General features: G+C 37.8%; 1 protein-coding gene across 2 annotated transcripts in view; it reads right to left on the reverse strand.

The window, feature by feature from the left end:
- Window positions 1-25,304, reverse strand: part of UVRAG (UV radiation resistance associated) — a 428,278-nt gene that overhangs the window by 218,210 nt on the left and 184,764 nt on the right. For both annotated transcript variants that reach the window (XM_072610800.1, XM_072610801.1), the window contains exon 8: window positions 19,352-19,478. In XM_072610800.1, coding sequence (XP_072466901.1) covers window positions 19,352-19,478 — 127 coding nt within the window. The remainder of the gene's footprint in view (window positions 1-19,351; window positions 19,479-25,304) is intronic.

Raw genomic sequence — 25,304 nt, forward strand, 5'->3', positions numbered from 1 at the left:
AATCTCTTCTGAGATACAGACCTCATAATAGTATTGCTAGGTCGAAGGGTTTTTATAGACTTTTGTGCATAGTTCTAAATTGCTTTATAGAATGGCTGAATCAATTCACAACTCTACCAACTGTGCATTAATGTCTCATTTTTTCCACATCCCCTCCAATATTGCTCATTTCCCTTTACTGTCCTATTAGTGAATCTAATAGGTATGAGGTAGTACTTTGGAACTGTCTTAATCTACATTTCTCTAATCAAGTGAGTTAGAGTATTTTTTTCATATGGTTATAGATAGTTTTGATTACTTCCCCTGAAAACTGATCTATCTTATGATCACTTATCAATTGGAGGATAGCTTTCATTTTTATAAATTTGACCCAGTTCTCTATGTTTGAGAAATGAGACCTTTATCAGAGAAATGTGCTATAAAATTTTTTTCACAGCCACTATTCCTAACTATATTTCCCTCCCTCCTATTTCCTCATTTATTCTATTTTCTCTCTTCTTTCACCCTATCCCTCCTCAAAAGTGTTTTGCTTCTCAGAAAACTGGAAAAGAATTTTTACAATTAGTGTCTGTGATAAAGGCCTCATTTCTAAAATACATAGAGAACTGAGTCAAATTTACAAGATTACAAGTCATTCCCCAATTAATAAATGGTCAAAAGATATGAGCATGCAGTTTTCAGAGGAAGAAATTAAAGCTATCTATAGTCATATGAAAAAAATGCTCTAAATCACTGCTGATTAGAGTAATGTAAATCAAAACAACTCTGAGGTACCACATCACACCTATCAGATTGGCTAACATGACAAAACAGGAAGATGATCAATATTGGAGAAGATGTGGAAGAGTTGGAACACTAAGTCATTGTTGGTGGAGCTGTAAGCTGATCCAACTGTTCTGCAGAGCAATTTGGAACTATGCCCAAAGGACTAAGAAAATGTACATACCCTTTGACTCAGCAATATCACTTCTAGGGCTGTATCCCAAAAACATAAAAAAAATGGGAAAAGGACCCACATGTACAAAAATATTTATATAAATTCTTTTTGTCATAGCCAAGAACTAGAAATTGAGGGAATGTCCATCAATTGGGGAATGGCTAAGCAAGTTGTGGGATATGAATGTAATGGAATACTATTGTGCGATAAGAAATGATGAACAGGAGGACTTCAGAAAAACCTGGAAAGACTTATATGAACTGATCCTGAGTGAAATGAGCAGAACCATGAGAACTTTATACACAGTAACAACCACAGTGTGCGAGGACTGTTTTTGATAGACTTAGCCCTTCACAGAAATGCAAGGACCTAAAACATTCCCAAAGGATTCTTGAGGCAAAATGACATTCACACCCAGAGAAATAACTATGGAATCAGAATGCAGAATGAAGCAGATTATTTTGTGTTATGTTTTGATTTGATTTGGTTTTTCTCATGGTTTCTTCCACTCGTTTTAATTCTTCTATGCAACATGACTAATGTGAAAATGTGTTTAATAAGAATGTATGTGTAGAACCCATATAAGATTGCATGCTGTCTCGAAGAGGGAGGTGGAAGGAAGGGGAAAGGAAAGAGGAGAAAATTTAACATTTATGGAATTTTTTAAAAAAGTGTTTTGCTTCTGACTACCTCCTCCCCCAATCTGTCCTCCCTTCTATCGCTATCCCTCCTGTTCTCTTATCCCCCCCCCCCCACTTTCCTGTAGGGTAAGACAGATTTCTTTACCTAAGTGAGTATGTATATTATTCCCTCTTTGAACCAATTCTAATGAGAGTGTGGTTTACTTGCTTCCCTTCACCTCTCCCTTCTTTCCCTCCACTGTAAAAGCTTTTGCATGCTTCCTTTATGTGAAATAATTTACCCCTTTCTACCTTTTCCTTTCTCCAGGTACATTCCTTTCTCACCTGTTTTTTTTAAAAAAATCCATTCTACATAGCATTACAGTTACTGTGACTTAAATAACTAATGAAAATAAGTCTCTAATGTCACATCAGTTTGAAGAAAAAACTTGTGACCTTATAAGATACTAAAATTAGATACAAAAACAGGATTCTAAATATATTCAAAGATATTCTCTTTCTCTCCTCGCCCTGCCCCCCTTGTCTAAAGTTTAGGCCAAAGAGACAATATTTAAACAATTTAGCAGAAGTCTTCAATCATTATTCCAATAAACAATAAGCATTTATTAAAGGTCTCCTATTTTTCAGATACAATAGCTGAAGGGATTCATATACAAAGAAGGAAATAAATTCTATTCTCAGGGTGCTTATATTCTACCTTATACTAGGCAGAATATAATTAGACAGTGACTCATTGGCTGAATGGGTCATGTTAAAAATGTGCCCTCTTTGCTCCCTGAAAATATAAAATGCAAAGGTTGATGGGGATTTGGGATAAAAAGTCTTTCTCTTTTCATAAGATTTCCATTGCTAACTAACATTTACTTTATTTGTGAAAAGTATCATGACGGTTGTTTTTTTCAAGTCCCAGTAATAACATCTGATTGTTCCACAATCTTCTGTACACCAGGTGTAAATATATGAGTAGATTTTTTAAATACATGGTTTTGCTAGTAAAAATAATTAATAACACTTCTTGAATGAAACAGGAAACCAGCATGGTTGATCTACACTGGCAGAGGAACTACAAAAAGGTTAGAGTGCCTAATACCTAAGAATCTAATGGGTTTCCAAAGCTTTTAGCAATGACACATGACTAATAGACATATTTTCTCTTAAGGCACATTAATAATAATAAGGCACAACAATAATTAAGGCACAAACTTTTGAGCTATGAGGGATCAATGACATCATCTAATAATAAAATCATTTTACAGTGAAGGAAACTATAGCTCAGAGAGGTAACTTGGAGAACCAAATCCTATGACTATAAATCTAGTTCTCTTGCCATCTTGTCATATGTTCTTTTCATAGTATTTTTCAGATTTTATTTTAAACTCAAAAGCCAGAACAGAAATACAGAATAATAAGAAAAAAGAACCAAAAACTTGTTATAAACTTAAATATTGGAACTTAAATACAAAGTTAAAAAGAAAATAAAAGCATGTCATGTATAGCAGAACATGAGAGGATTCAAAGTATGTAACAAATTTTCATTTCAAGAAAGCCTATATTATAAATAATACTTGTTTTAAAAATTGTCCATTTTTGCTTCCTTTTAAGTTCTTTTGTTCTCTGCTGTGCACTTTTTACTTTGTTCTTTTTTTCCCCTCTCCCTACCCCCCAGAAAGCTTTCTTTCCTAAGTAATTTGTTTTCTGGTTTATCAAACAGTGACTTACTGAGTTCCGCTGTTTGTAATTTTCTTTTTTGATTCCTAGTGTTTCTTGTTCCATGAATGCCTTTTGATCAAAAATATTTTATTATGAACTCCAGGGTAGTCTAATATAGTATTCATAATATTATTTGAGCTTCATTCATTAAGTGATTCCAGTAAATTCTGCTACAAAAATCTCAAAATCAAAATTTACATTATATGGTACTAAGTATAAACAATAAAATTTTGTTCTGCCTATAATTATGAAAACACAACATCAAATTATAAAACTAATTGTAAAAGTTACAAAAATTTTATGTGAGATATTATTTAAGAATTAAAATAATATAATAAAGCAAGACTTTATTGGCTTGCTATTATCTGTGAAACTTCATCAAATTTAATAACATTTTAATGAAATAATTTATAACTAGGAAGAAGTTTAACACAAAATAATAATCATATATAAATTAAATTATTATGTTTGAGTTTTTTATTTAAACAAAATTTTTCCACAATTGTCTCAACCCAGACAAATGCAGTCCTAAATGTGGTTCTTCATCAAGTTTATTCCTGTATTTGGATTTAAAATAAAAACAAAAGGAAAATGCCTACTTATACAAGTGTGTAGCAGAAAATAGCAGGAGAATGTTACAAACTTTCTTGCTCAGCGAAATTCATCTTTTATATTTAGTCACCTATTCAACTGAAAAAAAGTAAATAGCTAGTTATGAAGTAAAAAACTTACTTTTTTAATGAGTAATAAAAACCACTATATTGAATGATAAATGTACTTTAAGTTCAACTGCATATATGATATCCTTTTAAACAATATTTAAGAGTAAACAAAACTTTATTTTAAAAGAACAATCTTTTCAAATAGGACTTTCTTCTCTTCTATCATTAGCAACCTGGCTATACTCACACACAAAAACATTACTGAATTAGTAACCAGTGTTGCCAACAATGTCATTTTAAAGCATGCCATATACAAAAATAGTAGCAAAAGCAGAAGATAAATTTAAACTGGAAAAAAAAACCAACCATAAGAGGCAATATAAAACCTATTCCTATAGAATGTTTTTGATGGTCCATAACAGTATCAAGATGGTTTTTAATGTAAATGCCCAATAATCACTGTTTTCAAACAGCCTGAAATTTGTGCTGCAAGAACACCAATGTTCATAACATTCATGTGATTACAAAGCTAATAAATTACAAATACAGGCTTTCAGAGGAAATTAGGGAGTGCTTCTGTTGCAGTGAACAAAATGCAAATGAGGAAACACGCATGCGTTGGGCTATCAGTTGAGAATCAGTTTGCATTCAATGTCACATCTCTGTGATGGTTCACAAACAATTTGATGTCAGTGTGAGAAATTTCAAGAACACATTGCTTTTACTCAGAAGTGGTCAGCTTAATTTAATTACTATTCAAACACCAAAATCATTGCATATATATAATGTGATGGTTTCAAATCACTGCAGAAACAAAACTATAATATTTCCAACAAAGATAAGCTTGATGTTACAGAGGAAAAATATCTTTCTAACATAATTGGGAAATAATTTACTGCTTAAGTTGCCATTAATTTTTAGCATGAACACTTTGCGCCAAGTCTGGTCTGTTCCACTGATCTACCTATTTTATAATAATTATCATCAGTATATATTATTATTTATATTATTATCATCAGTAATTATATCAATAATTTATATGTGCTGAAGTTTGAAAACCACAGTACAAATATTAGCTCATTTTATCCTAAAAACAACTGTGGGAAGAAAAGGTAGTATTATTATCCATAGTTTTACAGAGGAGGAGATTAAAGCAAATAGAGAATACTTAAACCAATGCCAGATAGTTTTAATGTAGCTGCTTTATGATACTGTCTGAGGTCTAGAAGCGCAACTGCCTCATTGTCTTCTGCATCTTTTTATTATTTCCCTTGATATTCTAAATCTTTTTTACTTTTTAAATGAATTTTGTTATTATCAAGTTTTGAAAGGATCCCTTTGATAACTGAATGTGTTTAGTATTGAAAGTATGAATTAGGGGGCGGAGCCAAGATGGCGGAGTAGAAAGACGCACATACACATAGCTCCGAACCCACAACCCATAGAACGGCTACAGGGAAGTAACTCACGGCGAATTCTGCACCCAGAGGCCACGGAACATTGGAGCAAGGGAGATTTCTGTTCCGGAGAGACCTGCAAACCTCTTGCAGGGGGTCCTTTGCGCTGCGGACTGGGCGCCGGGACTGGGAGCCAGGACTGGGAGCTGAGTGCAGCCCTGCCGCGGCCGCAGCACCGAGAGGAAAAGATCCGAGCGGGCTTCAGGGATGGGATCTCCAGCGGCCACGGGGGTCCCTCCACCCACAGGTGACGGGGTTCGGTGGGGGAGTCTCTTTGGCAGGTTGAGAGGGGAGTGGGGTGCCCCCATGGCTCAGGCCCCCCCGGGAGATAGAAGCTGAGAGGCGGCTGCAGACCGGGACTCTCCAAGCGGGCGGAGCCTGGATCCATTGTGGAAGGTCTGTACATAAACCCCCTGAAGGAACTGAGCCTGAGAGGCAGCCCTGCCCCGACCTGACCACCTGAACTTAATTCTCACACTGAATAGCAGCCCTGCCCCCGCCAAAAGCCCTGAGGCGGGAAGCAGCATTTGAATCTCAGTCCCCAAACGCTGGCTGGGAGGACCAGGAGGAGAGGTGGGTGTGAGGAGAATATTCAGAGGTCAAGCCACTGGCTGGGGAGAATGCCCAGAAAAGGGAAAAGAAATAAAACTATTGAAGGCTACTTTCTTGGAGAACAGACATTTCCTCCCTTCCTTTCTGATGAGGAAGAACAATGCTTACCATCAGGCAAAGACACAGAAATCAAGGATTCTGTGTCCCAGCCCACCCAATGGGCTCAGGCCATGGAAGAGCTCAAAAAGAATTTTGAAAATCAAGTTGGAGAGGTGGAGGAAAAACTGGGAAGAGAAATGAGAGGGATGAAAGAGAAGCATGAAAAGCAGATCAGCTCCCTGCTAAAGGAGAACCAAAAAAATCTTGAAGAAATTAACACCTTGAAAACTAGCCTAAGAGGTTCAAAAAACCAATGAGGAGAAGAATGCTTTCAAAAGCAGAATTAGCCAAATAGAAAAGGAGATTCAAAAGCTCACTGAAGAAAATAGTTCTTTCAAAACTAGAATGGCACAGATGGACGCTAAGACTTTATGAGAAAGACAGATATCACAGAACATAGCGAGAAGATTGGAAAAATGGAAGATAATGTGAAATATCTTACTGGAAAAACAACTGACCTGGAAAATAGATTCAAGAGAGACAATGTAAAAATTCTGGGACTACCTGAAAACCATGATCAAAAGAAGAGCCTAGACATCATCTTCCATGAAATTATCAAGGAAAACTGCCCTGAGATTCTAGAACCAGAGGGCAAAATAAATATTCAAGGAATCCACAGAACACCACATGAAAGAGATCCAAAAAGAGAAACTCCTAGGAACATTGTGGCCAAATTCCAGAATTCCCAGGTGAAAGAGAAAATATTGCAAGCAGCTAGAAAGAAACAGTTCAAGTACTGTGGAAATACAATCAGGATAACACAAGATCTAGCAGCCTCTACATTAAGGGATCGAAGGGCATGGAATAGGATATTCCAGAAGTCAAAGGAACTAGGACTAAAACCAAGAATCACCTACCCAGCAAAACTGAGTAGAACACTTCAACAGAAAAAATGGTCATTCAATGATATAGAGGACTTTCAAGCATTCTTGATGAAAAGACCAGAGCTGAAAAGAAAATTTGACTTTCAAACACAAGAATGAAGAGAACCATGAAAAGGTGAACAGCAAAGAGAAGTCATAAGGGACTTACTAAAGTTGAACTGTTTACATTCCTACATGGAAAGACAATATTTGTAACTCTTGAAACATTTCAGTATCTGGGTACTGGGTGGGAGTACACACACACACATGCACACACGCACACATACATAGAGACAGAGTGCACAGAGTGAATCGAAGAGGATAGGATCATATCTTAAAAAAAAAAAATGAAATCAAGCAGTGAGAGAGAAATATTGGGAGGAGAAAGGGAGAAATTGAATGGGGCAAATTATCTCTCATAAAAGAGGCAAGCAAAAGACTCATTAGTGGAGGGATAAAGAGGGGAGGTGAGAGAAAAACATGAAGTCTACTCTCATCACATTCCACTAAAGCAAAGAATATAATGCACACTCATTTTGATAGGAAAACCTATCTCACAATACAGGAGAGTGGGGGACAAGGGCACAAGCAGGGTGGGGGGGAGGATAGAGGGGAGAGCATGGGGAGGAGAATGCAATCCGAGGTCGACACTCATGGGGAGGGTAAGGATCATAAGAGAATAGAAGTAATGGGGGACAGGATAGGATGGAGGGAAATATAGCTAGTCCTACACAACACAACTAGTATGGAAATCATTTGCAAAACTACACAGATTTGGCCTATATTGAATTGCTTGTCTTCCAAAGGGAAGGGGTGGAGAGGGAGGGAGCTAAAGAAGTTGGAACTCAAAGTGTTAGGATCAACTGTAATGTTCTTACCACTAGGAAATAAGAAATACAGGTTAAGGGGTAAAGAAAGCTATCTGGCCCTACAGGACAAAAGAGAAGATGGAGACAAGGGCAGAGAGGGAGGATAGAAGAGAGAGCAGATTGGTCACAGGGGCAATTAGAATGCTTGGGTTTGGGGGGGGGGAGGGGATAAAAGGGGAGAAAATTTGTAACCCAAAATTTTGTGAAAATAAATGTTAAAAGTTAAATAAAAAAAAAAGAAGAAAAAAGTATGAATTAATTTTTATATTATTGTCATTTTTATCATATTAGTACAGCCCAAACATGACCACTGACAATTTTTCCAGCAATTAAGGTTATACTTAATTTCTTTAAGGAACATTCTGTAACGGAATCTGTGCAATAAATACTTTGTTTCCTTTAGTATATTGATCCCCTCATGTTTTATTCAGTATTAGTTATAAGGAATTCAATTTCTCTTTTTATTACTCACTCTTGGATTTTACTATTACTACTACTACTACTATTACTTCTCCTCCTCCCACATGTTGATTTTTAAATTTATTTCAAAGGTTGTATTACTGTAGCTATTTATTGTCTCCATGAGGTCCGTTCCTGATTTCTTAGAATTTGTCTTTTATCTTTACAACTTTAATTTTACTGTCTTGTCTTATTGCTATTCAGAATTAGAATAAATGTGTGCATCCTTCGTTGCCAAAGAAAACCACGCCATCAGAGAAATGATGACATGACTTGCACTTGACTTTGTTTTGAGGGAGGGAGGGCTGTTCAGGTCACCAGTCTCACTTCTCCTCCAAAGCCATCTGAATCCAGTGACCAGATATTCATCAGGATGACTGGAGATGACCCCGGATAAGGCAATTGGGGTTAAGTGACTTGCCCAAGGTCCCACAGCTAGTGAGGTGAGATTTGAATTCAGGTCCTCCTGATTCCTGCACTGATGCTCTATCCACTGTACCACCTAGCTACCCCTATTAAAATAAATAACTGGGGGAAGAATAAATATCTTTGTTTTCTTCCTGTATTTACCATGAAAGCTTCTGAAGTGTCCACATTGGATAATATTCCATTTTTGGCTTAAAAATACTTTTATATTACAAATGGTCCTTCTATGATCATACTTTGAAGAATTTTTACTACAAATAAGCACTATATTTTGTCACAGTCTTTTCCCACATTTATTCAGATAATCATATGACCTGGGATGTTTTAGTTTTTAGTGATTGCTCTGATTGTTTTTCTAATATTGAACTATCCTTGTATTACTGGTATACATCCCATTTGGTCATAACCAATGATTACTTGGATGAACTGTTATAGCATGTTTGACAGAATTTTATTTAAAATTGTTGGATCAATGTTTATTAATGATTATGGTCTCTAAATTTTCTGTACTTTATCCTTCTATTATTTAGTTGTGAGGATTATATTTGTCTCATATAAGGAAGATATATGGGTACTTTCTTTCCTAATTTTGGAGAATTTTTTTGCATACTATTATTAATAATTGTTCCTTAGAAGTTTGACAAGGAAAAACTTTAGCAAAGTTGAAGGATACAAAATAAACCTACTGTAACGGTCATTTAAATGGGAAAATCTTTCCCTATGCCGATTAAATCACATGGAAGCCTAAGTCACATGTGGTGGCAGGAGCTTGCTGAACAGGTAGAGCAGGAAGGGTGGAGCAGAACTGAGAAGAAGTGTGGCAGGATAGTCAGAGGTGGGAAGGACACAGGCAGGCAGGTAGAGCTAGGCTCCTGAGTGTTTGTTTGTTTGTGGGAAGGTGTGGGGGAGGCTTGGGAATGACTTTGCCCTCTGTAGTGTTAATATGTATTGACTTCTTGGCTTTATCTCCCAACTAAAATCCCACCTTCCATAGGAAGCAATCCCTAATCTTTCTTAATTTCCGTGTCTTCTCTCTCTTAATTATTTCCTTTTTATCCTGTATATAGCTTCCTCTGTGTGTATATATTTGCATGTTTCTTCACCATTTGGTTGAAAGCTTCTGGAGGGTAGGAATTGTCTTTTGCTTCTTTTTTGCATGCCAAGAACTTGGTACAGTGATTGGCAAACAGTTGTTGCTTAATAAATGTTGACTAATTGATTGAGATAGTTGATTATAGAGGAGAGGCTGCTACTTCAATGCCATTAGTGCACTGAATTGCTACCTCATTAGGATTCTTGGTAATTTAAACCATGAAAATAGCTGGAATCACTTTATCCCATACACATAATTACTCTGTAAGGGGGATGCTTTAGAGTAGTCTGAGAGGTAGTGAAGATGGGAGAAAATGTCTAGTCCTCAATTTTGTTGGTCATATGACCCAGAATTCCAATCATCTCTTAAAAGCAGGAGTAGAATCTTTAAAAAAAAAAAAATCAGACAGTAAGAAACAAAGAAATACACATACTGTGGTACAAATCTGCAACCTCATTTATATCATATGAACAATGCAAAAGTGACATTTCCCACCCACAAGTGACAGGAGTAGAGGATATTTTTTATTATTTAAACAGTCAATTAATTCCTTTATTTCACAGTATAATATGAGATCCAGAGAGGTGAAATGACTTATTCAAGATCACAAAACAAATTAATGATTCAGTCATAATTGAGAAGCAAGTCTCCTCAATTTCATTCCAGGGGTTATTTCAAGTGATATTAAATAAGGAACATTTTAAAGAAATTAACTTCATTCATCCTCATGAGTAAGTATCATATGAGGCAAAATTTCTTACCTATAGTGCACAGCTCATAAAGGATGAGAGCAGACACATTTGCAGAAAGAACAGTCCTTAAAGAGCAGACTATGATAGTATTAATTCCTGTATCCAGGCAAATAGAGAAAAATGAAGATTCACTTTTCAGATACTGAATAGGAAAAACATTAATATAATATTTAGCTATGGTGTTCACCATATCCTCTACACTGAGGCAGTGTGGTATAATAGAAACAGCTCTATCCTTGGGAATGTGAGATGTGGGATAGGGAATGGACCTAAAATTTTATTCAATTTTTCTGAATTAAAATGTTTTTTTTTCTATTTTGTTATGCTGTCTCTGAAACAAAAATAATTGTCTTTAAAGGTCTTTACTTGTTCAAGGCCCTCATTTATGTACTATATCTAGACACCAGCTCAAAGTCCTCATTTTACAAATGAGAAAACAGAAGGCAGGAAAGAACTACTCATTCTCTTCATAAATGAGGAAACTGAAGGGAGAGGAGAAGGAAAACAGCTTCATTAAAAATCATGTAACCAGTGGTTGCCCTACTTGAAATAGGGTGACTTGACTGAGTAAATCTTAAATCTCTCTCTCTCTCCATATACACACATACATACACACACACACACATGTGCACATATACACATATATGTGTGTATGTATATAAATAAAATATATATATATTGTATTATATTAAATATGTATAAATAAAAGTAAAACTCACATTTTATATTTACCTGAAAATAGCAAACAATAATATTCTTATTCTACTAGTTTTTTTGAGAACAAGTATTTTGAAGTTAATTTACTATTACTTCAGTTATCTTTACATGAATTTGTCAATATATTATCTACTCCTTTACCATAAAGCCTGAAATATTAAAATATCTCTCATATTTAATGTACAATCCTCAGCATGTTCAAGCATTCAGGTGATTTTATTAGTAACTTCATTTTTACTTTCATGTTGGTAATTGCATACCTTCACAACTATGAAGAGTAGAGAAAAAAATTAAAGATGCAGTGTGCGTAAGTCTGTGGAGTGGCATGTAACCTGGTAGATTCTTCACCAGTCTCATAGAGAGGTACCCATGCATTTGTTGCATATTTTTATTGTTTCCCTTTAAAAGAAGTTTTGTGTTGTAATTATGCCCTAAAGTACAGTGCAAGTCCTTTGGGTTCTAAGTTCAAGTGTGCAAGGTCAGTGATGTGGCTTATTAAGAAACTAAAGGTGCTAGATAAATTTCATGCTGAAATATCTGCAGATGCTGTCAGCCTAATCAACCAGTTGGCTAGAGACATCAAGGCTACCAATCCCCCATCATCATTAGAAGCCTCAGTATCAACTCACCTCTGCTATGCTCCCATACTTGGAAGCCCTGAAGGAACTCAAATGGCACATGAAGCAGACACCACTGACAGATTATTTCAAGCTAGTACATCCTACATGATCTCTAATGCCATCCACCCACCAAGAAGGACAGTGTCAAAGACCTCACCAGTCTTGGTGTCTTCAAACAGCAGTGACAAAAGACCCAGCAATCTCTCCCTTGGTTTTCAGAAAGCAGTCAAGGTAGAGAGTTTTACAGCAGTACAGTATAAAGTATAATGTCCTCACACCATCATCTGACACAGTGGAAGGTAAGATTCAGGTTAAAAAAAGTTTTAGTCTTAAGATTTTCATTTCCTGTATAACATTTATGGTACTATAGATTTCATGAGTTATAAAAAGTAAATATTGTCTGAAATCAGTGGTTTGGTTTATATTTAATTGAGATGTTTGCACAAAAGGTCACAAAATTCTAGGGAGATACTAGCAAGAAAAAATGTTTTCTGCATGTTACCAATTTTATTTTGTATACTGCATTTGAGGGGTTATTTCATGGTTACAGTGTTAGGAAAAGTATGTATCATCAGGATGATTATTCTGTTATAAAACTATACAAAAAAGTTTATTTCCAGGACTCTCTAGTAAAAGATTACAGTTTTAGGTGGTCAAGGAACCCAATCCCCTGTTGCCCATAGGTTCAATGTTCAACATTCACATTTTTGACTTTCATGATGTTTTCTAGGAAAATTACCCTCTCAAAAGTTGAAGATTGACTGTACATTACCAAATCTACTACAAACTCCTTTCCTGAGATTTCAGATATTTACATCAAAGTTCTCCAAGTTGTTGCTTTGCTCAATCTAGCCATCCTAGCCTGCTCAATCATGAAGAAGCAGCTACTCTTACCTACCATTTGTTTCCTGAAGGAAACGTATTGACCATTCTAGAAGGGAGAAAATTCCTCCCCCCCCCCCCCCCGGAAAAAAAATCCCTCTCTTTTGGGTGCCCCTGCCTTACAAAAGGTGATCCCAAAAATCCTCATCACTTCCCATGGAGCACTGATCTTTAAGACTTTTTGGTTTGTAAACATTTCTCTCAAAGTGAAAGAGGACTCGACCCCTAAAGACAAACCCAGTTTTAAGACCTAGGATTTTATGAAATTACCAATACATCTCTCTCTTGTCTCTGAAAAGGGGAGGGAGAGATAGCACTAAACAAAAGCATACATCTTGAAACAATGGGAAGATTGAAACTGCTTTTAAGGAGACACTCATGAAGTGATATCTGGTTTTACTTTAATATCATAAGCAAAACTACTAATCCATGCTGGAAATGAAAGACTATTTGTGGGTTTATTTTTTAAATAACCAGTAATATCAAAGAGTTTTGTTCTTAGACCAGCTAAAAGTTACCACCAAGACTACAAAACTTAAAAACTACTTCAGCAATACAAAGAAACAGATCTTATTACATAGAAAGCAAAATAAGGCACAATGGAATTAAGCAATTCAATAAGCCATCACACCATGAATAAAACCTATTTTTTGGATTTCTTCAACAAAGCACCCTGTGTCTTGCAGAATTTTTATATACAAATCTGTGTGTGTGTGTATGTGTGTGTGTGTGTGTGTGTTTTTATGTGCGTGCACACCTGGATTCCTTCAAGAGTTTAAATTAATCCATATGGTGCTATTGGAAGGTAGTGATCCTTGATGAACAGATGTGTAAAAAGACAAACATGTGGAGTAATTCTTTCTTGGAATCAGTAGCAGAGCCCAGATTAAAAATCAGAAGTTCCAGCTGATCAGACCTGACTCCAAGTTCACAGGCTCAAAACTCTAAAGCAAAATAAGTACTAACAAGGGAAAAATGTTACCCCGAGTAAGAAGTCCTCAACATAATTCATATCAGTGAACTATATCATTACCCTAACTAAAGTACATTAAATCACAACTATAAATGAAAGAAATAGATTTGTTCTTCCACTACAGTAAAACCAGTAATGCAAAAACTTCTGCAAATCACAGTTCTCTATAAATTAATTTAGTCAAAAGTCATGAAATCATAACCTACCCAAATAATTTGTACAGAAGGGCACATGGGAGCTACTTTCATCTGTGTACTATATAGGAAATTCTAAGTGGCACTATTAAGTTTAATTTGCATACAGATAGATTTCTCAGTTAAATTTGTTTTTCATAGGAATATATTTGGCAGGTGGAGCCAAGAAGGCAGAGCTTTCTCCCCACAGCCCATTAAAATACCTGTAAAAAATGACTCTAAACAAATTCTAGAGCAGCAGCAGAAGCCACAAAATGACATAGTGAAAGAGATTTCCAGCCAAAGACAGCCTGGAAGGCCAAAAGGAAAAGGTCTATCATACCAGGTTCGGAGTGGAGCACAGCCCAGCCTTGGCCACATGGCATGGCAGGAACAGGAAAACAGCAGGCTTCAGGGTGCAAAATCACAGACAGCAGCTGTGGTTTCCAGATTACTCAACCCACAAACGCCAAAGACAGCTCCAAAGGTCAATGAGAAAGCTCTTTCACATGGGTGAGAAGGGAGCAGGGTCCTGCCCTAGCCCCGGCCCCAGGAGGGGACAGAGTCCATTTGTGGAGCCCTCAGCCTAAAGACCCTGGGGGAATTGACCTGTTGATCTGGATCTCAGCCCTGGCTGGCGGTACTGGGGTGAGGAGGAGCACTGGCTGGTGGAACTGGTGGAGGCTCTGAAGAGGGAATTCTACTTGCAGATCCTGGGCAGAAGAGTGCTTGTGGTTGTTCCCAGAGCGCAGGTCAGGAGAGGAGTAACTCCTCTCCCTTGATTATGCCACCTTGGAGAAACTGAGAACTTACAGGTCCCTAGAGTATACCCTCCTCTTGACAAAGGACTCAAAAATCAAGTAATTGGCTGGAAAAATGCCCCAAAAAGGGAAAAAAATAAGACTATAGAAGGTTACTTTCTTGGTGAAAAGGTATCTTCTTCCATCCTTTCAGATGAGGAAGAACAATGCATAACATCAGAGAAAGACATTAAAGTAAAGTCTTCTGCATCCAAAATAAACATGCAATGTTCTCAAGCCATAGAAGAGCTCAAAAAGGATTTTGAAAATCAAGTAAGAGAGGTGGAGGAAAAATTTGGAAGAGAAATGAGAGTAATGCAAGAAAATTATGAAAAGCAAATCAACAGCTTGCTAAAGGAGACCCAAAAAAATGCTGAAGAAAATAACACCTTTAAAAATAGACTAACCCAAATGGCAAAAGAGATCCAAAAAGCCAATGAGGAGAAGAATGCTTTAAAAAGCAGAATTAGTCAAACAGAAAAGAAGGTTCAAAAGCTCACTCAAGAAAATAGTCCTTTAAAAATTAGAACGGAGCAGATGGAAGCTAATTACTTTATGAGAAACCAAGAAATTACAAAACAAAACCTAAGGCATGAAGAAACAGAAGATGATGTGAAATATCTCACTGGAAAAACAAATGACCTGGAAAATAGGTCCAGGAGAGACCATTTAAAAATTATGGGACTACTTGAAAGCCATGATCAAAAAAGAGCCTAGACATCATCTTTCATGAAATTATCAAGGAAAACTGCCCTGATATTCTAGAATGAGAGGGTAAAGTTAATATTGAAAGAATTCACTAATTACCTCCTGAAAGAGATCTGAAAAGAAAAATTCTTAGGAATATTGTAGCCAAATTCCAGATTACCTAGGTCAAGGAGAAAATATTGCAAGCAGCCAGAAAAAAACAATTTGAGTATTGTGGAAATACAATCAGGATAAAAAGATCTAGTAGCTTCTACACTAAGGGGTCAAAGAGCTTGGCATATGATATTCCATAAGTCAAAGGAACTAGGATTAAAACCAAGAATCACCTACCCAGCAAAACTGAATATAATATTTCAAGGGAAAAAAATGGTCATTCAGTGAAATAGAGGACTTTCAAGCATTTCTGATGAAAAGTCCAGAACTGAATATAAAATTTGACTTTCAAACGCAAGAATCAAGAGAAGCATGAAAAGGCAAACAAGAAAGAGAAATCATAAGGGACTTACTACAGTTGAACTGTTTACATTCCTACATGGAAAAATATTTATAACTCTTGAGACTTCTCTCAGCATTTGGGTAGTTGGAGGGATTACACAGACACAGACACAGACACAGACACAGACACAGACACACACACACACACACACACACACACACACACACACATGGCTGAGAGAGGAGCGTGGTCCAGTCTGAGCCCAAGCCCCAGACCCAGATCCAGCCCCGGAACTAGCCCCACGGCAGCTACAGCCACTGTTGAAGCAGAGACTGCTTCTAGAGTCCTTCACTTTTATGGAATTAAATTCTAAGAAAGATAATCCAGGGGGGTGGAGCCAAGATGGCAGAGTAGAAGCAGGAACCTCCTGTAGTTCCATCCCCAAACACCTCAAAAATCCTGTAAAAAATGACTCTAAACAAATTCTAGTGCAGCAGAAGCCACAAAATAGCAGACTGAAGTAAATTTCCAGTCCAAGACAATCCGAAAGGTTGACAGGAAGGGTCTATTGCACCAGGCTGGGAGTGGCATGCAGTTCAGCATGGGCCACACCAGCACGAACTGAGTGGGAGCAGGTTTTCGGGGACTGAATCGCTAGCAACTACTGTGGTTTCCAGGCTTCTCAACCTACAAACCCCCAAAAAAGCCTCAAAGGTTAGTGGGAAGGGTCTCTCAACTGGCTGAGAGGGGAGTGTGGTCCAGCCCCACCCCAAGCCCCAGACCCAGATCCAGCCCTGGAACTAGCCCTAGGGAGGCTGCAGCCACTGTTGAAGCAGAGGTTGCTTCTAGAGTCCTTCACTTAACAAAGAGCTCAAAAGCCAAGTTAACTGGCTAAGAAAGTGAGCAAACGAGGAAAAAAGAAATAGACTACAGATTCTTACTTTCTCGGTGAAGAGGTATTTTCTTAGGTCACTGATGACTAGGAAGGTCAAAACATACAAGAAAAAGAAGACACTAAAGTCAAAGCTCCTGCATCAAAAGCCTCCAAGAAAAATATGAAAGAGAGACATACACATACACACACACACACACACACACACACACATGGCACAGGGTGAGCTGAATATGAAGGGAAGTTTTTACATGCAACTAGGAAATAAGATATATAAGCAATGGGGTATAGAAATCTGTCTTGCCCTACAGGAAAATAGAAGGGAAGGGAATAAGAAAGGGGGGAGACGGTGATAGAAGAGAGAGCAGATTGGAGGAAAAGGTAATCAGAATACATGCTATTCTGGGGTGGAAGGAGGGGGTAGATGGGGAGAAAATTTGAAATTCAAAATTTTGTGGAAATGAATGCTGAAAACGGAAAATAAATTTAAAAATTTTTTTAATTATAAAGATTAAAAAAGAAAGATGCAAGTGAAGCAAAGTGAAGCAAACATTTATTTCATACTTTTTATGTGCAATGCCCTTTACCAGGCATTGGTGAAAATCAAAGATACTTCCACAACCATACTTTTTTCACATAAGATACTACCTACAACACCTAGTCATGTGAATAAGAGGGCTCTAGGTATTGGTTCAGAGTCTTTGGTTCATCATAAGGATGCTAGAAAGGGGAAATTTCCTCACATTTTCTAATGATTTACCATACCATTATGTATCAGAATTTCATTAATTTTTAAAATAGGTTGGTTTTTTCATTCAACAATTTTGGAATATGACTAAGTTCAAGCTCTTTCAGGATACCATCAGTCTAAAACTTTCTTGTACAATCAATCAACAAAACACTTATTCCTCCAAGATTTTTCCCTGAAAAATAACAGCCCAAATAAGTCCTGTGGGAGAAGCTGGAAAACACAGGTAAAAATGATTAAAATCCTAGCCCTCACGTTCTTGAGAAAGTTATCTACCAAACCAGTCTTAAAATAACATTTTTGTGGGAAAAATTAATAAAAGTTTATTTTCTATATGTTTTTAAAATGGATGATTTTTAAAAATTCATCTGATCACTTAAAATATTCCAAACATCAATTAAATATGAGATTAGAAACCAAGATTGCACTATTTAATGAACCTAAAAGAAGGACCAGGGTTGTACATTCCAGAGAGTATTTTTTGTTTTTGGTATTTTTTCTCTTTTTTTGGTGATGATGTGACTACAAAGTTATTTACAGAGCACGCTGATGAGGGTGGGGATTATGGAACTATAACTAGAAAATATCATATAGAACTCAATGTTAATGGTGGGCCATTTAAAGAGAATCTTAGGTCATAACTCAAAATTACATATTATGATTACATGCAATAGTAAGATGAAAGGGAAATATCAAATTAGATGGACCTACTATGTTCTAAGCCCAATGATGCCTCTGGATGCAACCTGGATATATTTTACTATCCTATGGTGATGATGATAATGGGGGTAGGGAGTACAGAAGTACAGTGTACTGAGAACAGTACTGGAGTAAGCTTGAAACACAGTCCTGAAACTTACTCACTAGCTGACCTGTAGCTAACCAGTTTACCTCTGATACAAAATTTGACAGCTAAATGGCATAGAGAGCTGGACCAGGAGTCAGGAAAACCTGAGTTGAAATACAGCCTTAGATACATACTAGCTGTGTGATTTTGGACAAATCACTTAATCTCTGTTTATTTCAATTCAATTTAACAAGTATTTATTAAGCTCTGAATATGTGCCAGGCATTGTGCTAAGTGCTAGGGACACCAACAGAGGCAAGACAGTCCCTGCCCTCAAGAAGCTTATAATGTAATGAGGGAGGCGACATGCAAATAAATACATACAAGGAAGATAAATTGGAAATAATTAACAGAGGGAAGGCACTAGGATTAAGGGAAAGGAGATGGAATTTCAGTTGGGAATTAAAAGAAGCCAGGGAGGTCATTAGTTGGAGCAGAGGTGGGGAAAGCATTCCAGCTTCTAGGGGAGAGCCAGAGAAAATGCTTAGAAGCAAGATAATGAGTGCCTTGTTCATGGAACAGCCAGGAAGCCAGTGTCACTGAATCAAAGGGTACAGATCATAAAGCAAGGTGTAAGAAGACTAGAAAAATAGGAGGAAGCTGGATAACAAAGGACTTTGAATTCCAAATAGAGCTGTATTGATTGAAGAAGCATCCATACTGAAATACTAGTTACAAAGCACTATATGGGATAAAGAGAAAAATTTTGACAATTCAATTTAGCAAAAAGCAAACTATTAAGTCATCCCAAATAAAATTAACAATAATTTACTTCATTTAGATTACATATTCATTGTTTATATAGTCAAATGAAAATACATTAGCTATAATTAGGTGAGAAAGAGGAAATGATTTTTTTTTCCTGGTTTTATTCTGCCTATTCTCAGAAAGATGAGTATATAGATTACAGACAGAGAGGAAGAAAAGGAAACTAATAAACAAGTATGACAGATAACTCTCTATGTCTTCACTTACCTTTGTCCTGTAATGTAATTTGCTGCTTGTGCAGTAGTGCCACCTCTCTCCCCAGGGCTTTCTTTTGTCTTTCCAGCTCATTCCGAAGAACCAAAAGTTTCAGCTGCAGGCACTCACTCTCCTTTTTCTAGAGAAAGAAAAAAAGGAGACCTTCAGCATTCAGAAATATTAAAAAAAAGTACTGTCAATGAATGCTCAACAACAACTAGGTTTCGTTCAGTTTTAAAATCAAGAACATCCTCTGCTCTCAACACACTTACATTCCAGTGGGAGCATTAGAAAATCTAAGTGTGAATCCTGCTATTACCTGCCTCTTAACTTGGGAAGGTCATGTCTCCCTTCCATGATTTTCTTCTCCATATGAAAATTAGAAAGATGTACTAGATGACTTCTAAAGTTCCTTCCAGTTCTAAAATCTAGGATGTTGTGAATCTAATTAGAAATAAAAATAACCTATGTTGAAAGTTCACTCTTTTGAGTGCCACAGATCCTTCACAGATCATCTGATGTTCACATTACAAGGCAGTGCCAAGTAACTGGGAAAAACCTTTAATTTGTACTTGGAAGACTTGGTTTTAAGTGCTAACTGTTATCAGTCACTCATTACATGCCTTTGGGCATGGTTCTTTAACCTTTCTGAATTTGTGTCATCATCTGTAAAATGGGGATAATTATAAACTATCAGCTTCACAGAGTTATTATGAGGAATAACTTGAGTATTTATCTGAATGTACTTTATAACATTAATATATAAATGAAAGCTCATTGATTTTTTTCTCCCTTTAAATGTGGTATCAGGTACAATCTTCATTTGAAAGATGGTATGGAAGGAGAATAGAAATAAGCCTTATTAAGAGTATTTTAAATACCAGATCTGTGCTAAGTATTTTACAAATATCTTAATTTGATTCTCACAATAACACTATAAAATAGGCACTATTATCAGATGAGGATACAAGCACAAAAAGGTTAAATAATTTGCTCAGGGTCACACAACTAGCAAGTATCTGAGGCTAGATCTAAATTCGGGTCTTCTTGACTCCAGGCCTAGTGTTCCACTGATCCATCTAGCTCTCTGGTGGAAGAGATACAGCAATTTGTTCAAGTTCACACTAGCTGAAGTAAAATAGAAATCATCTGAAATGAACTGAATAACTCTCACAACCCTAAGTATTTTCTGGCCATATCAACTACAAATGACACCACTTCTCCCAGGCCTTCCTCACCACCTCCTCCCTCTCATCACAGAAAGCTTGACTTCTATATGAACCCTGATAAGAGAGCTTCCAATTTAACTTGCCTAAAACGAAGACACCAAGTTACTTCCTGGCCACTCACTACAAATCTTCCTTCTACTCTCTACTCCAAACACTTTTTCCCTACTTCCCTTTTCTTCATCTGCTATTTTTTTCTCCCAGTAAAATTCTTCTTGCCTTGCTCCTTGAGAGCAGGGACTGTCTTGAATCCCTAACCCTTGGCAGAGTTGCTTGTTAATTAATGTCTCTTGTATGCCACTCATGATAGGATCACTATTGTAATAGGATTATCACCCCTCCTTTCACCACCATCCTCAACATGAGTTAGGTTAGTTATATCCTGAAAATCAGGGGTTCATTGGCTCAAAGGGCTAAGGCTCAAGCTGCAGCTTGTCCAACAGGCCTCAGCCAGTGCATCACATCTCACTGATATCCAAGCCATAAAACAGGAGCTTGAGAGCAGGAGTGAGGAACAGATTTGGGAATGTGTGGTAAGAAAGCCCAGGGATTATCCTGTTACTCCACTACAACATATAATTTCTCCTACAGAGGGAACAGGACCTGGGTGGGCTTTTACCACCTGGAAACCAGGAAGGATTCAAGAGCATTTCAAACAGCAACTTAATGAGTCACTAGAGCGTGACTGCTGAGGTCATGGTCCAATAGTCAGCATGGAAGTACTTTCCACAGCAGAGTTACATAGGCTTGGGGAGCTCTCCAGGGACTTAACTATGGCCCTTCAAGGCTGGTTGAATCAAGTATATGCTCCAAATAAAGGCTGTCTTTTGGCTTTCTTAAGGTGGCTAAAATAGTTATATTTATACGCATGGGGATCTCTAAGGCAGGGGATGACATTTCTAAAGTAAATGGGTCTGATAAATTGATTTGATCTACTGGGGACAAGAGGGTATGCCACATCCAATGACCATCCTGTCTCAGGGGCAATCAGATCCCTCTTTCTTGGCAGAGTCCCAGCTGATATGGGTCTTTACCACAATAAAACTATTCTGATATGGACTGATCAACTACTGAAATTGGGGCAAGAGATTTGGATAGTGGTAGTCTGGACAAATACTGACATCAATGCAAACAGGTACTCTGAGGATTAGGGCACAGAGTTCCTCCTCACCTTCCTAGGTAGGCAAAAGGAGATGACAGTTTCACAAGGTGCTTTGGGAATGGCTCCTGAAACAGAGGAGATAAGAAAGCAACCGATGGCTAGCCTGTGGAAATACTAGCAAAATTGCACTGTGAAATCCAACACAGAAAAGCAGAGACCCTTCAACACCACTCAAGCCTAACGAACCTATCCCTCCTCACAAAGTCCTGCCTCATCTGGGGCACCTACATGAAATTACAGAGAATAGACAATGGAGGAAAGGGGTACCATGGACTCCTGGGAATCAGTATCTGTGTGAACCCTCACAGAAACCTCTCTACAGTTACCCAAACCATCCTATATATTTAATACCAAACAATATCTGGTCTAATTGGGGTGAAAGACATCTTTTCTCTAGTTACAAGGATGAAGGAAGCTGGAGGACTCGTTATACCAACTTCCTCTTACAATCATCCGTGGCATAAGAGGAAGACAGGTGGCAGTTAATGGTGAATTACAGAGGCTAAACAAAGTTGCCATGCCCATTCCTGAAGCTGTTCCTGATTTTGTAAATGTGACAGGCAAATGAGGCAGTCAAAGTCCAAGGTGAGTAGGATGGGATTACTGACCTTGCCAATGCTATTTGATCTATCTATGTGGCTGAGATTATCCAGGGGAAACTTGCTTTCACCTGGAAAGGAGGCCATCCTTCCCAGGGCTACTTGAAGTCTCTCTCATAGCCACTGCACTCTCATTCTGGTAGGCAGAAAACTGAAAGACGCTTCCCTTCCTGAGGGCAGATAAATCACAAATTTGAGGATATCACATTGATCAGGAGGGATGAGAGGCCATAAATCATTTGTGAAGTGGGGCCTACTCTCAATTTCCCAACCAGTCATACTCCTCTGCACTTATCCATCATGCCCCAAGAACCTCTTCATCCTAGCATTACTTCAGGCCAGGCCTCATATTCTCATCTCTTCAGTATCCTCAAGCCCGAGGGCCCCTCCCTCTGATTGGAGAGTGGAGAATACAAAGGGCTTCCTAGAATGTCCATTTGAGGCCCACACCCAGGCCAACCATCTCTTCATTTCCCAGCAGGCTGCACTCCTCTGTACTTATCTAGCACGCCCCCTTACCCAAAGTATCTTCTCACTCCTCTCTGCTTTTCATCTCCCTTTTGAGTGTGATATATCCCCATTAGATTTTTGGAAGGGCAAAAACTGCCATTTATTTGCCTTTCTTTGTATCCCCAAAACTTAGGACATTGCATGGCACATAGTGGGTACTTAATAAATGGTTGGCTGTTGTCTCTCATTCTGGAAGAGAACCAAAATGACATGACTATGTTGGAGTCCAAGTACAGTGTGTCCAACTGTGGCTGATCAGACCAACATGAGCTCAGAAGGCTCTCCCACAGGTCAGACACAAATAGTCCACACAAACAATTGGACTGGAAGTGTCTCTAAACTTGTGCATTTCATGTTTCTTTTGAGCTACTCCAATTCTGCTTCATTCACATAGTACAGTGAATTCTTTGATGCAGTCATGCCATGCTACGTGGTTCTTTGCCAGTGTCTCCCACATCTCATGATAAATTCCAAAGTTCTTGCGAGTGTATTTATATTGATTCTTCTGAAGTCCATGTAAGTACTTGCCTTCTATGAGTTCTCTATAAAATAGTCTCATACGTTTGGGATTCAAACAATGTGGGGCCATGGGAAAGGCACTCTCTGCATCAGAGTTTGAATGCCTGGCAGTTCAGCTCAGGAAAGGTTTTTGGTATCAGGTACCTCATCTTGCAAAGTGATCTTCAAAATTTTCTTAAGATGATTCAAATAGAAATGATTCTATTTCCTGGCATATATGAGGTCAGCACAATGGCTCTGTAAACCTTCAGATTGGTAAGCAATTTAATACCTCTTCTCTCTCACACTTTCCCTTCAGAACCTCTCAAACACTGCCTTCTCAGTGGGGATGGATGGGGAAGGAGGAAGGGAGAGAAGCTGGAACACGAAGTTTTAAAAACGAATGTTAAAAAAAATTTTTACATGCAACTAGGAAATAAGAAACATGGGTAGTGGGGTACAGAAATCTGCCTTGCCCTAAAAGAAAATAGAGGAGATGGGGATAAGGGAAGGAAGGGGTGTGATAGAAGGGAGGGCAGATTGGGGGAAAGGGTAATCAGAATGCACGGTTTCTTGGATTGGAATTAGGGGAGAGATAGGGAGAAAATTTGGAACTCAAAATCCTGTGGAAATGAACATTGAAAACTAAAAATAAATAAATTAATTTTAAAAAAAAGAAAAAGAAAATCTAGTGTCCAGCCGACTCAGTTAACTTGAGAAATATATCCTTGGTGGGTGAAGAAAATCAAGAGTATTCTAGGCAGTTTCTAACTAGCTAATGACACTTAACCTCAATCTAAGCAGGATGATTAAAGGCTTATTGGGCTCTTCCAGCTTTTTGTTCAGTTGTGTCCCCATGGACCAAATGTCCATGGGAAATTCCTGGCAAAGATACTGGAGTGGTCTTTCATTTACTCATTCAGTTTTACGCAGGCAAGTGTTAACTGACTTGCCCAGGATCACACGACTAGTAAGTGTCTACAGTCACATCCGAACTCTGATCTTTCTGATGCCAGGCCCAGTACTCTATCCACTCTCCCACCTAGCGACTTTCAGTTTTGGAGAATCCATATGTCCCACCTTATATGTTGATGGCTCTCACATACCCAATCACCTGCTGGTCTACCTTTCTAATAGGACCTATACCAACCTATAGCAATGAAAGACCTAAAGGAAGCTGTTCAGCAGTCTCTCCCCTTGACACTGGTAAGCCCATGTTTTTCGAGGTCTCTGTTCATAAAGACCAGGATGAGTGCAGCCTCTGGCAGATACCACAGGATGGTCAAAATAAATGTTCATTAGACCTCTGGAGCTGCCAATTCCCTAACGCAGCTACTCATTATGCCATTTCTGGAAAGCAGCTGCTCACCAGTTACCAGGCCCTAGTTGCCACTTAACAGATAACCCAGGGTCATATAATTACTCTTTGTTCAGAGTTGCCTATAATTAACTGGGTTATGCAACCTGGCCCCTTTAACAATATTGGTAGAGTCCACATGGTTTCTACTGATGAATGGAAATGGTCCATTTGAAATCATGCTTGCCTACATCCTCCCGGTGTTAGTGCCCCTGAATAAACAAGTTGCAACTATGCCAGAGGCCTCAAGATCCTTAACTCCTGAGAGGATTCTAGGGAAATCACTTTGGTCTGCCTCAATTGATAGGTTTCCTTTCCTTTGGGATGGTTTAAACAATTCCTCCCCAGAGAGCAACTGAATGAAGAAAGAGTGATAATACTCAGAGGTTCCTTACATTCTTTTTAAAGTAAGTTTTTATTTATGACTTTTACTTTTCACATTATCACATTTTCCCCCTAATATCTCCCCATCAAGAGTCATCCCATAGAACAAAGAGTATTTTTTAAAGTTAAAAAGACAAGAAAAAAATCAGTACCACTAACTTATTGAAAAACTCTGAAAACATGTACAATGGGCAACACTATAGACTTCCACCTTCATAGAGGGGGTGAG

The sequence above is a fragment of the Notamacropus eugenii genome, chromosome 5 (genome assembly GCF_028372415.1).
Source record: "Notamacropus eugenii isolate mMacEug1 chromosome 5, mMacEug1.pri_v2, whole genome shotgun sequence".
NCBI lineage: Eukaryota > Metazoa > Chordata > Mammalia > Diprotodontia > Macropodidae > Notamacropus > Notamacropus eugenii.